At 46.6% G+C, this 16,635-nt stretch overlaps 1 protein-coding gene across 1 annotated transcript; it reads right to left on the reverse strand.

Moving 5' to 3' along the window:
* Window positions 1-1,983: 1,983 nt before the first annotated feature.
* Window positions 1,984-16,261, reverse strand: IVD (isovaleryl-CoA dehydrogenase). Its single transcript, XM_081293587.1, has 12 exons — window positions 16,077-16,261; window positions 14,506-14,595; window positions 14,275-14,326; window positions 10,890-11,059; window positions 9,610-9,703; window positions 9,295-9,431; window positions 7,764-7,860; window positions 5,957-6,050; window positions 5,366-5,447; window positions 4,679-4,783; window positions 4,505-4,577; window positions 1,984-3,352 (listed from the first exon to the last, which is right to left on the reverse strand). The coding sequence occupies exons 1-12, from the start codon at window positions 16,227-16,229 to the stop codon at window positions 3,219-3,221; spliced, it is 1,281 nt and encodes a 426-aa protein (XP_081149713.1). The 5' UTR covers window positions 16,230-16,261; the 3' UTR covers window positions 1,984-3,218.
* Between the last annotated feature and the right edge of the window lie 374 nt (window positions 16,262-16,635).

A 16,635-nucleotide genomic window follows, 5' to 3' on the forward strand; every position in this document is an offset into this window, starting at 1 on the left:
CTTGTATAAAATGGTGCTAGAGGACAGCCACTTATCTCCCCTTTAATGTCCTCGTTTAATAAAATAAAATATTGTTGATCCCTGAGTCGTGTAATTTCTGACTGGAATCCGTGCATCCAAGGCACTGTAGTGAAGGGCGGAGTGCCGCGGGCCCTGGGCAACTGCGACTCCGCGTGCAGCCGGCAGGGGTCAGGCGAGCTCTACGCTGCATCCGAGCTGGTCCGACGAGCCAGTGCAGCTCTTGGTGGCGCCCGGTGCCTCGGCGGAGGGGCACACAGGGAAGACCCTGGACCTGACCTAGGTTGCGAGTCCAACAACTGCTACTGGAATCCTGTATTTCAGCTTCCACCAGGCAAGCCCTGCGTCGGCGCCCCTGCCCAGCAAGGACACCTCCGCTTTACACCAGCTCTGGCTCCACCCCGCGTCTCTAGCGTCTGGGCGTGGCCGGCTCCCCAGCTGGCCCTCGGTTCTACCACCCGCAGGCGACTCACCTTGCTGGCCTTTTGCTAGGGTGGCTGTGCAACCTTGTCTTCCGCACCCATGGAAACCGATATGTGAAACGAAATGGAGAGTTACATGCGTAAGGGTAATTATCCTTGGATTATGGGGCTAAGGATTAGGGCTCAATTCTCTAGGGAAGCACCCCCAATCCTGATGAGTTGCTATAAAAATTTGCTACTTCCCAGAGATGTGACTAGGTCTGGGGAGAGATGCAGGGGGGCTGTTAGTTTACAGGTTGCCAAATTCTGATATGGGTGTGCCCAGATCACACTTAAACATTCTGTTACCTTCTGTTAACCTCCCACAGGACAGGCAATGTGGAGGAGGTGCTGCGCTGATAGTGTGGTGGCCTAAAACTGGAATCCACTTGGAGGCAGCCTCAGGAAGGAAAGGTGCCTGTTAACGGATGAGGTAGAGCTGCGCAGTGTGTGAAGAGAACCTGAAAGTCCCACCAGAACCAAAGTGCTCGCTGATCTATTTTTGTATCAGGCTATGCTGTTTTTTTTTTTTTTTTTTAAACATTCCTCGTTTCGCATAAAGGATCAGGAGAACAATTGCATTCTTTCTGTCTTGGTTTTCTGATGCTATAACTGAATGCCACTGATGGGGTAATTTAGAGAGCTTTATCTAGCTCACTGTTCTGGAGGCCAGAAGTCCAAGAGCATGGCACTGACATCTGGTGAGGGCCTTCTTGCTGCATTGAAACATGGTGGAGGTTCTCACATGACACATCAAGTATGCTAGTATGGGGCTCCCTCTTATAAGGCCACTAATGCCAATGAGGGTCCCACCTCTAGATACAATTGACATATGACTTTGGGATTAAAGTTCTAATTTGGGGGACTCACTCAATTTGGCAGGGCTCTACCCAACACTGACTGGAATACACATGACATTCTGCTATTTTGAATGTCTTCAGGCTTGTTATTATAGCTACCTGTTTTTATATGACCATTAACCATTTTAGCTAAATTCATCAATACAGGACACAGAAATTAAGGGACAGCCACAAGCCCTGGATTTTCCCCTCAAGATAAGATTAGACTGGGGTTGCTAAACCCACTCTCAAGCCCCAGGCTGGAAGCAGCACTTTTCTGGAGGTTAGAACCAAATACCAGGGACAGGTGATGCCAGGCTGGGGGCCAAGAAAATCAGTTCCTCTTTTGGGAACTTAGAGGGGGTAGAATAACATAGACCTATTCCTCTCAGACCAGGTTCCATCCAGGATGCTGAGTACTGTAGTAGGGCCCCAGGCTGGAATTCTCAGAACACTCCCATTGTTGCTGCTGGCAATCTGGATCTTAAAAACAAAACAAACAAACCCCAAAACAAATACCTCAAGGATGATTTTCAGAAATTTATAAGGTACAGTTCCAAGATCCTACTACTCTGGGGTCCCTCCTTTCTTTCTTTTTCTTTTCTTTTCTTTTTTTTTTTTTTTTTTTAAAGAGAGAGTGAGAGAGAGGGGGACAGAGAGAGAGAGAGAATTTTAATATTTATTTATTTTTTCTTAGTTCTCGGCGGACACAACATCTTCGTTTGTATGTGGTGCTGAGGATCGAACCCGGGCCGCACCTGGGCCGCACCCGAGCGCGCTACTGTTTGAGCGACATCCCCAGCCCCTCCCTCCTTTCTTTAAAAAAAAAAAAAGTCACTGAAGTGTTGGGATAGTAGCTTAGTGGTAGAGCACTTGCCTTGCATGGGTTCAATCCCTAGCATCACAAACAAAACAAACACACACGTGCACACACACAAAACCAAATCACTGGGAGCAGGTTGGAGGGAAGGAATAGGACTTGGGCCATCCATTCTCCAAGGACATGTGCTGTATCCAGAAAGAAGTCAGGAGCAATAGATTGTTTTTCCTCCAAAACACCATTTAGGAGCAGATGGGTTTGTTTCACAATATGTTTAATACAAAATGGCAGCAGCCACTGTGCAGTTGTAACAAAATTAGCCATAGGGTGTCTCAAGAAATGTATACAGGCAACCCCTGCTGGAGTTGAGCCAGACAACCCAGGCCTGCTTGGACAGGCAAGGCCTGCACCTGCTGCCCAGTAGATGAGGAAGGTTACTTTACCAGATTTCACTGGTCTCTGTGACAGAGCAGCACAGAACAGCTCAGAGGTGCTGCCAAAGGGGCCAGCAAGAGCTAATTCTCCACAATTCTCTTTTGTTCCCCAGGCAGACTCTGTAGCACAGGTGTTCCCAAATGATTGGGAGCTGATGACTCAAGAAGCCAGCAAACAAGGATGGGTTTTCGGCTTTTCTTTTTCCCCAGAAAAGAGACCAACAAGTTTGAGTAAATGAAGGGGGCAATGATTCTGCTGTACTTGAACAGAGAGGGCTCCCTGCCACAGGCTCACCTAAAAGAAGGGGTGGGTACCTACATATCTCCAGGCCACTTCAGGAGGTGGGAGCATCAGGCTTTGAAGTTGAAGAGCAGAGAGCAAGGGCACAGAATCAAAGCCCTCCTAAAGCTCTCAGAAAAGATAATATGCTTTCTGCTGAGTCCATGTTAGGCTTTTCCTGGCTGGTTAGCCCACAGTGCTTGGCAGCCAGTGTAGAAGACTCCCCATCCAGCAGAGGCTTGAGGGCTGTAGCCAGAAGGGAAGCGGAGCAGCAGGGCCTGCTTCAGGCAGCCAGGAGGCTACCATGTCTCTGCTTCCAAAGAAAGGCCTCTAGGTGCTGGGAGAAAGGGGTGGTGGATCTTGGGGCTAGTGGAAATCTGCGTTGAAGGCTCTGCCAATGACCAACCGTCTCACCTCACTGGTCCCAGCCCCGATCTCATACAGCTTAGCATCTCGAAGAAAGCGGCCCATGGGAAAGTCATTTATATAGCCATTGCCACCTGCAACAGGGTTTGAGAAGAGAAGAAAGGACAACAGAAGCAATGGGCAGTGTAGCAAAGCAAGGCCAAGTGCAGTCATCCTCAGTATCTGTGGGGATTGGTTTCTGGACTTCTTATGGCTACCGAAATTATTGATGCTCAAGTCTTTTATACAAAATGACAAAGTATTTTCATATAACCTAAGAATATTCTCCCATATATTTTAAATCATCTCTATGTTACTTACACTATCTAATGTAATATAAATGCCATTTAGATGGTTGTTATACTGCATTATTTATGGAATAACAGCAAGAAGTCTATGCTTAATATAGAAGCAATATTTTTTTTCTGAATATTTTCTATCTGAATTTGGTTGGAATACATGAATATTGAGGGCAGACTGTATAGAGAAACAAGCTATGGGAGGGTCTGATTAAAGAGAAGCAGCAAAAGGTAGTGAGAGGAGAGGGCTTGGAGAGTACCTTGGTGGTAGCAGGGTGGGCAAAGGGATAGAGCTGGAAGGCCACTCAGAGTGCTGATGGCACCAGGCAAAGAAAATGGAGAATCACTGGCAGACATGGCAAAATGGAGACAAGAGTAGGCCCATGCCTGTAATCCCAGGGGCTCAGGAGGCTGAGGCAGGAGGATCTAGAGTTCAAAGCCAGCCTCAGCAACTTAGTGAGGGCCTAAACAACTCAGCAAGACCCTGTCTCTAAATAAAATATAAAAAAGGGATTGAGATGTGGCTCAATGGTTAAGAGGCTCTGGGTTCAACCCCTAGTATCCCCCCACCCCCCAAAAAGAATGGGAGTGGGCAAGAAGAGACTGGCACGGCTGAGCTGGGATTCAAACCGAAGCCATGAGGCTCAAGACTATGCCCTCAATCTGGGGGCAATTCTGAAATGAGGATGTTCCACCTGAAGCATCGCTCTTCCCATTTTCTAGTATCCACGAGAGCAGGGGGGGTGGTTGAGAGGGGGCACTGTTGAAGGCAGTAGCAACTTGTGGTCTCTAGCACTTTCTCATCTACTTTTCCACTCCTCCTAAAGGGGGCAGAGCCAGGAGGTGGTAGCTCAATTGTGGCTAGCTTAAGCACGAAGTGGGAAGTGGAGAGGAAACCTTTCCAGTTGGCACCAGGCTAGGAAGGAGGGGGTGGTGGGGACCACTCACCGAAACACTGAATGCCATCCAGGGCTACCTGTGTGGCGCACTCAGCTGTGTAAAGAATCACACCAGCACAGTCCTGTAGGAGGAGGTTCTGTCAGCAGGGCCCTGCTAGGCATGCAGGAGCCAGTCCTAGCAGATGACCCATTGCTTACTCCCTGCTCAGGAGCTGTCCCTCACCTTGGCAGTGCAATGGCCCTCATCACAGGCCTTGGCAACGTTGTAGACATACTGCCGACATGCCATGAGGCGGGTGTACATGTCTGCCATCTTCCCCTGCATCAACTGAGCACAAAGAGAGGTCATTGTCAACATGCTGGGACACTCTTTCTAGTCATCAAAAGCAGATCAGCCTCAATGGCAACCTGACAGCAGGAGTGAGGAAGCAAAGGCACAGAGAAGAGATGGGACTTCTCTAGAATGACAAAGATGGAAGTAGATATGGGAGGTAAGAGAGCTGCTCTTGGACATTGTACCCTGAAATGGCCCTTGCTATGTCTGAAAGGCACTGTTCTCCAGACACTGCCAGCCACAACCTTCATCAACCTCCCACAGCTTCTTTAAACCAGAAGGGCAGACTAGAAATGCCCTCCCTTTTTCCAAGCTCCCCACCACCTGCAAGCTTCACCCTCCAGCTGCATGAAGTCTCAAGTTCATTTATCTCCAAAAGAAATGGACGGGAGAATGTGCTAAATTTACTAAAAATTTCTGAAGCCAGGCTGCATGCTAAAGCAGCCCGCATTCCAGGCATTCAAGCTCATTTTGCTAGATGATAGTCAACATCCCACAGGGCATGGTCTGCTTCCTCATTCATCATAGAAAACATGAACCCAATAAAAGTACATTTCAGCAAAATATTCCACTCACCTGGAAGTGGCCAATTTTCTGGCCAAAGGCTTCCCTCACGTGCAGGTAGGGAATGGTGTGATCAAGGACTGCCTGCATGAGCCTGCCAGAAAGGAGAAAGACACTGTGGAGGTGTCTCATGGTCCCACCCCTGCCAAGAGGAGCGGCAGAATGACAGTGGGAAAGGCCCTGAGGAAAGCTTGGCAAGATAAGGATCTGGAACCCCAGATAGGAGTGAAAAGAGCTTGAGAAGCTCTTGTCATCCAGAGGCAGTTACAGCACCAACTGTACAGCCCTTGTGCCCCTCCTCTAAAGCCAGAGGTGGGAGCGGCTGCATCTTTGCAGTAGACAGGCACCAGAGCCAGGGCCTCTCATTTCATATCCACACTACCTAAGCAGAGTTGCTCCTCAGGCCTCCATCTATCCACCTAATGACATTTTCCTTCTGTGTGAAAAAACTGAATGCAGGAGGAGTAAGTTCTTATTGTCTCTAAGAGAGATTGCAGAGGCCAGGAATCAGCTCCCTTTGGCCCCCCTGCGGGAAGGCTGCTGCTGCTTAGGATAGTTCCATCTGCCACCGAGAGCGCAGGTCCCCAGGAGCCTCATACTTACCCGAGGGGCCCGCCGGCTAGCACCAGGCGCTCCAGGTCCAGCCCACTCATCAGGACGTAGACACCCTTGCTCTCATGACCCAGGATGTTGGCAGCTGCCAGGATAAATGCTGGTCAGAGGGAGAGGGCTGTCTAGAGCCTTTTAACTTTCATTAAGGATACGAGGTTGATAACATGCTCTCACACAAGGCACTAAAATATGTTCCTTGAGGTTCAACTAAGGTTCCAGGTGAGAGAAAAGGACTGGATTTACCATTTCCAGTCAGAAATTGAGCTTCTAGGATCCCCACACCATCCACTGGACACAAAGCCTTGTGTTATTGGCTGTTTCCCTTCTGTCTCTGGACCCACTTGGATGGGAAAGAAGTTAATTGGTCTGTCTACAAGTCACCTACCTCTGCCTGGTTCTTCCCACACCTGTACCTATATAGGAACCAGAGAATTTCTCTCTCCCAGCTTGTCTGCTCTAGTCTAGTGTCACCTCCTTGCATTGGGTCCATGAAAGCTGCTTTGTCCAGGAGATGGGCCATTCAGTGCTAGTGAGAGAAGCTGCTAAGCCTTGTCCTTCAGGTAAGCTAGGGCTATGGATAGCCTTGGGACGAGCAGGCAGGAAACTGAGTATAGAAATTTGACACCAATGATCTGCCTTTAATGCTGACTGAATATTTTTTTTTTTTTTTTTTTTTTTTTTTTTTTGTAGCAGGGATTGAACCCAGGGGTGCTTTACCACTGAGTCACATCCTCAGCCCTTTTTATTTTTTAGTTTGAATCAGGGTCTTGGTAAGTTGCTTAGGGCCTCACTAAGCTGCTAAGGCTGGTCTCAAACTTGTGATCCTCCTGCTTCAGTTCCCTAGTTGCTAGATTATAGACAAGTGCCACCAACCTGGCTGAATTTTTTTCTTCTGCACAAAGAAGGATCAGCATAAATCCCTTTCCCTAGATGCTCCTTCTAACCACATCATACTTTTCTGGGATAGCAGATTTTGGGGGAGAGGGATAGTTTGTGGCTGAGGCCCAGAGAGCCTAATTGTTGAGCAGATCTATGCCTTTGGTCCTATCAGCACACGATAGAGGTGCTGGTTCTCCCTGAGTGATGTATGGTGTCACATTTTCAGCTGCAGCTCAGGGGAGAAAATACTCCTACTGAAACCAAATCACTTCCTCTTCATTGAATATGGCTTCCAACAGTTTATTTAGTTGGCTTTTTTTTTTTTTTTTTTTTTTTTGGTTGGGGGGTACCAGGGATTGAACTCAGGGGCACTCAACCACTGAGCCACATCCTCAGCCTAATTTTGTATTTTATTAGAGACAGGGTCTCACTAAATTGCTTAGCACCTTGCCGTTGCTGAGGCCGACTTTGAACTTGTGATCCTCCTGTCTCAACCTTTTAAGTTGCTGGGATTACAGGAGTGCGCCGCCATGCCCAGCAACTCTTTATTAGCATTTTTAATAAGTAAGTCACACAGGTTATCCAGGCAAATGTACAGGACATCTGAAGGACAACAGCAGGCTAGGGGATGTCTTATCTTTCTCTTTCAGCTACTGGATACGAAGCCCAGGCAGAATGTGTTATCCACAGAGGAAGCACCACCTTTCACCTCAGCCAGTTAGGCATACAGCTGCAGGGGATGTGGCCAGGAGGGACAGCTGTCCAGCAGCCCCAGGCCCACAATCTAACTGCATGTCATCGAGGAGCTAATAATGGTGAGTCTCTCTAGCCAAGGGATGGGCTTTCTCAGCTTGGGAACAGCCAGATCAACTTGTAAGGGGATCAGGACAGGGGTTCCCTCAGTCTCAGAGACACTTACCAGGAACCTTACAGTCTTCAAAGATGAGCTCACAGGTGTTAGAACCCCTCATGCCCAGCTTGTCCAATTTCTTGGAGGTGCTAAAGCCAGGCATACCCTTTACAGGAAACAAGAGAAGGCTCTGGTTAAAATTGACACAAGGGGGCTGGTAAAGGGAAGACTCACCTTAACATCAGGTCCCTGTACCTGCCTGGCATACCAGCACCCCACTCATGTTCGACTGTTACATCCTGACACCCTACCCTGTTCCCAGTCTCTACTGTTGCCAGCTATGTTCTCATGGGAGCAGTTCTTTTCTGGTGAAATGTTCAGTCCTGAACCCTCCGGACTCTCTCTGGCTGTGTGTCCCTTCCCCAGGGGACATCACTCTCAAGGTACTCTCAACAGCCCACTCAATTCCTTTGTTCTTTTGCTATTTGTCCCTAAGGGAGTTCCACCTGGGATGAATGCACTCAGCTGTGTGCTTTGACCTCAACTACTCAGCTGCGTATGTACTGGCAAGTGCCCAGTATTGGTAAAGTCCTAGAAAGGAAGCATGTGTCGCCCCCCTCCACTCCCCTCCTGGCTCATGAGAGGGTATTTTACAACCTGGAGGTTTCCAATCTTTGCCAGGCCCTATTCGCTCTAATTCTAATAGCTACTTTCCCTCTTTCCCTATGAGGGCTACTGTAAACGTTTGCAAGTCTCATTTGTTAAATTTTCTACCATCTCCCCCACAGCTGTGATCTCCAGCCCTTACAGGTGCCCCACATGCACCTGGCTTCCTACAGTTATAAGGCAGATGGTTCATCCCTCATCACCTGTAACCCATCCTTCCTTCTACCCAACAAGCCATTGTGTTTTGCTCACTTACCCCACACTTCAATTTCTGCCTCTCCAATTGTCCTTTTTCCTTACAAAAAATTTTGGTCAATCTCCCCACTTTGAGCTACATACCAGTCATCCCTTTTTTTTTTGTTGTTGTTGTTCTTTGTTTTTAGTTGTTGATGGATATTTATTTTATTTAGTTATGTTGTATGCTGAGAATTGAACCCAGAGCCTCACACATGCTAGGCAAGCCCTCTACCACTGAGTGACAACCCCAGTCCCAGCCCCTCATTTTTAAAACCAAAGCCAAACTCCGAAGTTTTAATTCATGCTCCTGATCTAACTCCATTTTGCTTCTGTGTCAAGACTGTGGAGGTGAAATCTTCTCCACTTGTATTCCCAGCTATACCTCAGCCTCCCCTACTGTTCTTGCCCAGCTCACTAAGGACATCCTGACTGTCAGATCTAGTGGCCTCCTTTCAGTCTTCCTCTTCCTGAACCTCTTTGTATGGTCAGGCTCTGTGCATGGCTTCACTGTCTTCAGACTTGACCCATCCTCCCTGGACTCGACTCTTTGGCCATCCTCCTGTCAGTCTCCTTCAGTTTCCTCTCTGTCTCCCCCCACCCCTGGAAGCAGAGCATACATGATCAGCTGAAGGAAGCAGCCTCTGGCACCACTGTCAAGAGACTAAAGCCTCCCCAACTACGCACTCACCACCCTCACCTTCTCCACAATGAAGGCCGTGATGCCCCGAGAAGCTGGCACAGCAGTTAGATCTGTCTTGGCGTAGACAATGAGAACATTAGCATCAGGGCCATTGGTGATCCAGAACTTGTTGCCATTCAGGATGTAGTAATCTCCTAAGGGCAGGATATTACCTTCTTGCTTAGGCTGGCTTGGCCTTTCTTATCTTGTCGGTCCACAGAACTAATGAGCAGTTGAGAAATAATTCTGGAGCCACTCCCAGCTCTTGCTCCCTCATTCTGGTAAGGTTTCTCCCTCTGCGAATTTAAGCTCCATAATTGAGAATGATCTCACCTTTCTTTTCTGCCTTTAGCTTCATGGAGACAACATCAGAGCCAGCATTGGGCTCACTCATGGCCAGGGCTCCAATGTACTCACCGCTGATCAGCTGCAAGGCAAACCAATAGGCCTTGTTATGACTTCAGAAGCAACCTATAACAGCTCACTGATCTGCCTCTTCCTGTTCACATTATGCCCTTTCAAACTGCTTTTTCAGAGCAGGATATTGGTAAAGTCCTAGAAGGGAAGCTCAATATCCATAAAACTGAAAGTGTTTCTTCTACTTCCCTTTCTTCCTTATTTCAGTCTTTTCTTTTTCTGCAGTGCTTGGGGTGGAACCCAGGGCCTTGTGCATGTTCAGCAAGTGCTTTACCACTGAGCAACATCCTCAGCCCTTTTTATTTTAATTTTGAGACAAGGTCTCACTATGCTGTCCAGGCTGGCCTCAAACTTGCCATCCTTCTGCTTCAGTCTCAGCTTCCCCAGTAGCTGGATTGCAAGTGTGCACTACAGCAGTTTTTTTTTTCTCTCTCTCTCTCTGAGATGGGGCTCTCACCATTTTGCCAAGGCTGATCTCAAATGCCTGGGTTCAAACGAGCCTCCTACCTCTACCTCCTGTGCAGCTGGTACCACAGGCATATGCCACCATAATACTGGTTTTCTGTTTCTTAAAGTGTTCTTCAAATGCTGATATATATACGTACACACCCACCCACCCACACAAAGAGATATATAGATATATAGATATAGTTGTAGATGGATACAATACCTTTATTTTATTTATTTTTTTATGTGGTGCTGAGAATCGAACCCAGTGCCTTACATGTGCCAGGTGAGTGCTCTACCACTGAGCCACAACCCCAGCCCCTCAAATGCTGTCTTTTATCCAATCAGGAATTCTGGCCCTATTTTCATTTTTTTTTCCCCAGGTACCAGCGTTTGAACACGGGGTCACTTAACCACTAAGCCACATCCCCAGTTCTTTTTTTATATTTTATTTAGAGACAGGATCTCGATGAGTTGCTAAGTGGCTCAATAATTTGCCGAGGCTGGCTTTGAACTCATAATTCTCCTACCTCAATCCCCCAGGTCGCTGGGATTATAGGTGTGCACCACTGTATCTAGCCCTATTTTCAATTTTTGACTCAAATGTTTTAAAACAACCATGGGATCCTTCCTAACTGTATTTGTGGCAGCAAAGTACAGAAACCAAGTCTGACTGGCCCCTACCAATGGAAAAGTGCCCCCTGCTGTGGGTAGTTGCAGCATGGCTTTCTTCATTCCCATTTCCTTACTTTGGGGAGGTATTTCTCCTTCTGGGTCTCATTCCCATTGCGCACAATCTGGTTGATGCACAGGTTGGAGTGGGCACCATAGCTGAGACCCACTGCTCCAGAAGCTCGGGATATCTCCTCCATCACCAGCACATGTTCCAGGTAGCCCAAGCCAGAGCCACCATACTGAACTGTGAGAGGGACAGTGCAGGAGAGTAGAAAGGCAGTCAGATAAAATTGAGATATTGCCAGAATCTTAAATTAATTGGCAGAAAAGAGACACCCTTGTAGCACCTATTCTAAGTTCCCCTAACAATGTTATCAGGTTGATATCAAGGACTCACAGAACTTGTTCAGTTTGCTGTTGCTGAATGGCTGAGCTGCAGTTCAGAAGTCAATCATTGCCAAATCTGTTTTTATTTCAGACACTTACGTGGAGACAAGCAAAACCCCCAAGCATCCACTATTACAAAAGTTACAGAAAGACAGAGGCAGATGAAGAAAGAAAGAGAGCCAGTCTGATGAACACAAAAATGAGCACAGGACTGTGTGTCTAAAGCACCAAAACCAGATATAAATCCAAGTCTGTCTGTTTAACAGCCTCAAGAAAGTAATATTTAATGGTATGGCTCTGGACCCAAAGAAGTAGGGCTGGTAACAGCCAGGACAGCCAGAGCCTGAGAGGAACTCTAGAGGTAAGCTGTACGGCAAAGGGCAGAAGAGATACTAGCAGGACATTTCAGGACTCTCCATAAAAATGATGTTTGTCTTTGATAGAAAATCCCAAATCAAAGAGGCAAATCATCTAGTACTATCCCCTATCCCACTGTTTAGGTAAAGCCTGGCAAAGCTCTGCGCACATGTTCACTATGACTAGGAAACCAGGGAAAGGCTCTAGGGAAAGCTTGGAATGATCACAACTCCATGAAGGAAAGCAAAAAGGAAGGGGACGTTAGAAACAGCCACCAGGACTATCATGTAGGAACCAGGACTCATATGGGGATTTTAAAATTTTGTGGGGCTGGGCATTGAACCCCAGAGCCTTATGTAGGCTAGTAAGTGCTGTACCACTGACCTATAGCCCCAGCCCTAGCTTTTTCTTTTCTTTTTTTAAAATATTTTTAGTTGTATATGAACACAATATCTTTCTTTTGTTTATTTAGTTTTTTTAATGTGGTGCTGGGGATTGAACCCAGAGCCTCATGCATGCTAGGCAAGTGCTCTACCACTGAGCCCACAACCCCAGCCCCCTGGCTTTCTTTTAAAAGTTTTCCCTTGAAGGTGGGCGTGGTAGTGCATGCCTGAGTCAGATGCTGAGGTAGGAGGATAGCAAATTCAAAACCAGCCTTGGCAACTTAGTGAGACTCTGTCTTAAAATAAAAAATTGAAAAGGGCTGTGGATAAATCTCAGTGGTAGAGTGCCATTGGATTCACTGGGTTCAATCTCTGGTAATATAAATAAATAAAGAAATACTTCCCCACAAAGGATTTTATCTGATTTCTTTCTTTTATGATTTTTTAAAGAATACTTCTATTTTGTTCATTTATTTTTATGTGGTGCTAAGGATGGTTTGAACCCGGTGCCTCATACATGCTAAGCGAGTGCTCTACTAATGAGCCACAAACCCAGCCATTCTTTTTTTTCTTTCTTTCCTTCTTTCTTTCTTTTTTTGGTAATGGGGATTGAACCCAGGGGTACTTCATCACTGAGCTATTTCTCTAGACTTTTTTATGATCCTCCTGTCTCAGTCTCTGCAATTATAAGAGTCAGCCATCGTGCCTGTCCTTTCTTTCCTTTTAAATGTGGTCCTAGGGATCAAGCCCAGGGCCTCATAAATGTTAAACACACACTCTACCACTGAGCTACACCCCCAGCTCATGGTTTCTAATTGCCTCTTTTTTTCCTTTAAACACATTCTGATTCACAAATTCTTGGAGTAGGTGAGTAGGGTTCATAAATTCCCAAAATATAATGGAAGAGTCTGGTTTAGAAGCCCTTAGCAACCTTCCCCCCCCAGTTATTTTACATTAAGATGATCTAAATCTTTAAATGGTTTCATTTTATCATTATTCATGTTGTAACTTTATTTATTTGTTACCGGGAATTGAACCCAGGGGTACTTAACCACTGAGCCACATTCCCAGCCTTTTTATATTCTATTTAGAGACAGGGTCTCTCACTAAGTCACTTAGGGCCTCACTAAGTTGCTGAAGCCAGTTTTCAACTTGCAACCCTCCTGCCTCAGACTCCTGAGCCGCTGGGTTCAGGTGTGCACCACCGTGCCCCGACCATGTTGTAAATATCTAACTTTCTATAATCAGCTCAAAATCAAGGAATTAACCTACTCTGAGTACTGAAGAGGAGACAAGGTGAAATATACAATTGACCCTCAATATCAGGGCATTGGTTCAGGACCTGTCATAGATACCCAAATCCAAGGATGTTTAAGTATCTTATGTAAAATGTTGTCACATTGCATAAAACTGAAGCACATCCTCCCATATCCTTTAAATCATCTCTAGATTACTTATTATATAAATTATTATATATTTACTTATTATTATATATATTACTTATTATATAAATAGTTGCTATTATTTATTGTTTAGGGACTAATGAGAAGAAAAAGTTGACTATATCGTGTTCCACCCTTACTCTCATATCCACAGTAAATATAGGCCTGAGTATGGTGGGCTCTCCAGGCTTGGTTGAGGTGGTCAAAGGCTCAGTTCTTTATAGGGCACAGAAAGCCAGGCTGGACTCTCCTTAGAAGCCAATACTTGAACCAGAGGCCACCAGCTCCATGTCCTCTACCCATAAAAACAAGTAGTAAGACCCACAGTGGGCAATGGGCAGACCATAGAGAACCTATTAAACATATCCTCTGGCCACTTTACCTGAAGGCCCAAACAGACATCCCTCTCATCCCAATGATTTCCAGGGATAAGACTCAGGCAGTCCTTAAAGGGATATACCTGCCCTGACTGTTCCTGTCTAGAAGCAATTCTTTGAACAGAACTTAGAAATTATGATAGTAAAATAGATACACTAGAACAACTGTTTGACCCAGAGAATTTTTATTTGGGTGTACCAGGGATTTAACTCAGGGGCACTCAACCACTGAGCCACATCCTCACCCCTATTTTGTATTTTATTTGGAGACAGGGTCTCACTGAGTTGCATGGCTTTTGCTGAGGCTGGCTTTGAACTTGTGATCCTCCTGCCTCAGCCTCCTGCTGGGATTACAGGTGTGCACCACCATACCCAGCTGACCCACAGAATTTTGAAAAAAAAATGTTGTCAATGTCTTTGGGCACAATCTTTCCCTTCCTTCCTCCTTCCTTTGGGAATTGTGTAAGTACGCACACAAGGAAAGTTATTTTTAGGAAAAGAAGCTATACTTACCAGGGGCTGTGATGCCCAATACTCCCAGGCTCCCCAGCTGTTTCCAAAACTCCTATCAACAGAAGGGAGCAGATGGAATTGTGAGAAGGCAGCCAGCTACCTGTGGCTGCAATAAGACCAAATGCTTCTTAGCGAGGCTTCTTTTTACCAAGAGATAGTGTGAGCCCTTCCAGGCAGCAGTGCAACTCAGCCTAGCTCCCAACTGCCCCCTGTCTCAACCTTCTGACTCACTCGCAGGTTCTTGAACTCGTTGCTATGATCAATTTCCTGGGCCTTGGGAGCCAGATGCTCCTGAAGGAACTTAGCCATGGTCTGTCGAAGCTAGAGGGAGAAAAGCAGACAGATACAGCTGAAACCAAAATATTATTGCATTGAAAGCAGCATCTCCAGTACTGAGAGCACATTCTGAGAGCCAAGCCACAAGTAACCTCACCAAATAGCATTAGATTGAAACTTAGAAGCCTCATTAGTTAATGTTTCCTCAGAGATGATCTTCAACTTTTTCTTAAGATCCTCAGTTTAGATAGCTTGAAGATGAGTTTTAGTTTTTATTATCTTACTTTTCACTTTACTTATGCTATTATTTTTTGTGTATGTATGTGTGTGGTACTGGAGGTCAAACATTGGGCTTTGCACATGCTAGGCAAGCACTTTGTCACTGAGTTACACCCCCAGGCGTTAGCTGGGATTACAGGCATGTACCACCATATACCTGGGCTTTTTAATTTATTTCTGAGACTGGGTTTGCTATGTTGTCCACACTGGCCTTGAACTTCTGGGTTCAAGTGATCTACCTGCCTCAGCCTCCCAAGTATTGCAGATGTATAACCACTGAGCCACATCCCCAACCCTTTTTTATATTTTATTTTGAGACAGGAGCTTGCTAAGTTGCTAAGGCTGCCTTTGAGCTTATGATCCTCCTGCCTCAACCTTCAGAGCTGCTGGGATTTACAATATGCACCACTGCACCCAGATTGAAGATTAAAAAAAAAATGCTGCTCCCCTACATAAAATCGTTCCATGCCTTTGCATTACACTCAGAATAAAGCACAGGCTCCTTTCCTAGGCCTACAGGTCCTGCATAAACTGTACCAGCTGGCCTTTCAACCTTCCCCAATACTTTTCTATCCCCCACTCACTGTGCTCCAGCCATAACCACTTCAGTTCTTGGCTTGTGTCAGGCTTTTTACTGCCCCTGAGCCTTTGGCCAAAAGAGATTACTGAAAGGAATCAGAAATTCCTCTTGGTAGAAAGGTTTGACACCTAGGACTGAAGTTTTCAGAGAAGCCCTAAACCACCTAGGGCCCTTGGAGAATCACATTCCCTTGCACTCCATCTACCTCCAAGTGATCATAGCCTCTTTCCTGCAAGAAAGGCTCTGGTCTAGTCCCATTTGTAATCACATTTTTTTTTTTTGAGTTCTTTCTTTGTGCTGAAAAATGATAGCAAACCTCACCGGCACTTCAAAATGCCTTGTTTATCCAAAGAGAATCCCTGGTAATTATGATGATCAACCAGGAACTACATGTAGATGCAGGACCCTTTTGCCACAAGCGGTAGTCCCAGTCACATTCTCCCAGGAACTTTCTTCCTTTACATCCCTCTGGCTGCCCTTCTTTGTTGTCTCAAATCTTCTCTCCACAGAGGTGAAGATGAGACTAAAGGACAGGGCCCAAAAGGAGAGGGCCAGTTTCTGGCCCTCGCTCCCAAGTGACGTTCTCATCGTCCAAAGAGCACAAGCCGCTGCTGAGTGGGTGCTAAACAGAAGGCCTTGCAAACGGGAAGGGAGTCTGTCTCCCTACCTGCTTCTGCTCTTCGCTTAGCCCGTTGATCACATCGTCCACAGGCAACAGCGAATGGGCGCGCTGGGAAATGAGGCCGGCCAGGGGCGACAGCTGCGGCCGCAGCCTCCAGCTCCGCACTTGCCGTCCCAGCAGCCGAGTCGCAGTCGCCATCTCTTCCAGAACCGAGATCCAGAACTGCAACTGAAGAATCTCTTCCGGCTCTACCAATCGGGCTTCACCGCCCCATCCAATCGGCGAAGGGGTGGGTCTCCAGCAGCCAATCACCCTCACCGGTCCGCTGAAGGCCGCGCTCTCCTTTGGTGGCCAATGAGCCGTGACATTCTGTGGCCAGCCCTCCACCGCCCCTCGAGTGAGCAAGAGGGATCTGTTGCTAGCGTTCTCCCTGGGTGGGTGTGTGTGTGTGTGTGTGTGTGTGTGTGTGTGTGTGTTAGGGGAGGCGGGTAGAAGAGCAAGGAAATTGCCTTTTCTTTTGAGTTGGTCTCCTTGCGTTGAAATAGCAACCCCTAACTGCAGGAAATCTCTGTGGGAAAGCAAAGCATTAAAACAGAAAACTTCC

This window comes from Spermophilus citellus (genome assembly GCF_964194105.1).
Source record: "Spermophilus citellus genome assembly, chromosome: 4".
In the NCBI taxonomy this organism is placed as follows: Eukaryota; Metazoa; Chordata; class Mammalia; order Rodentia; family Sciuridae; genus Spermophilus; species Spermophilus citellus.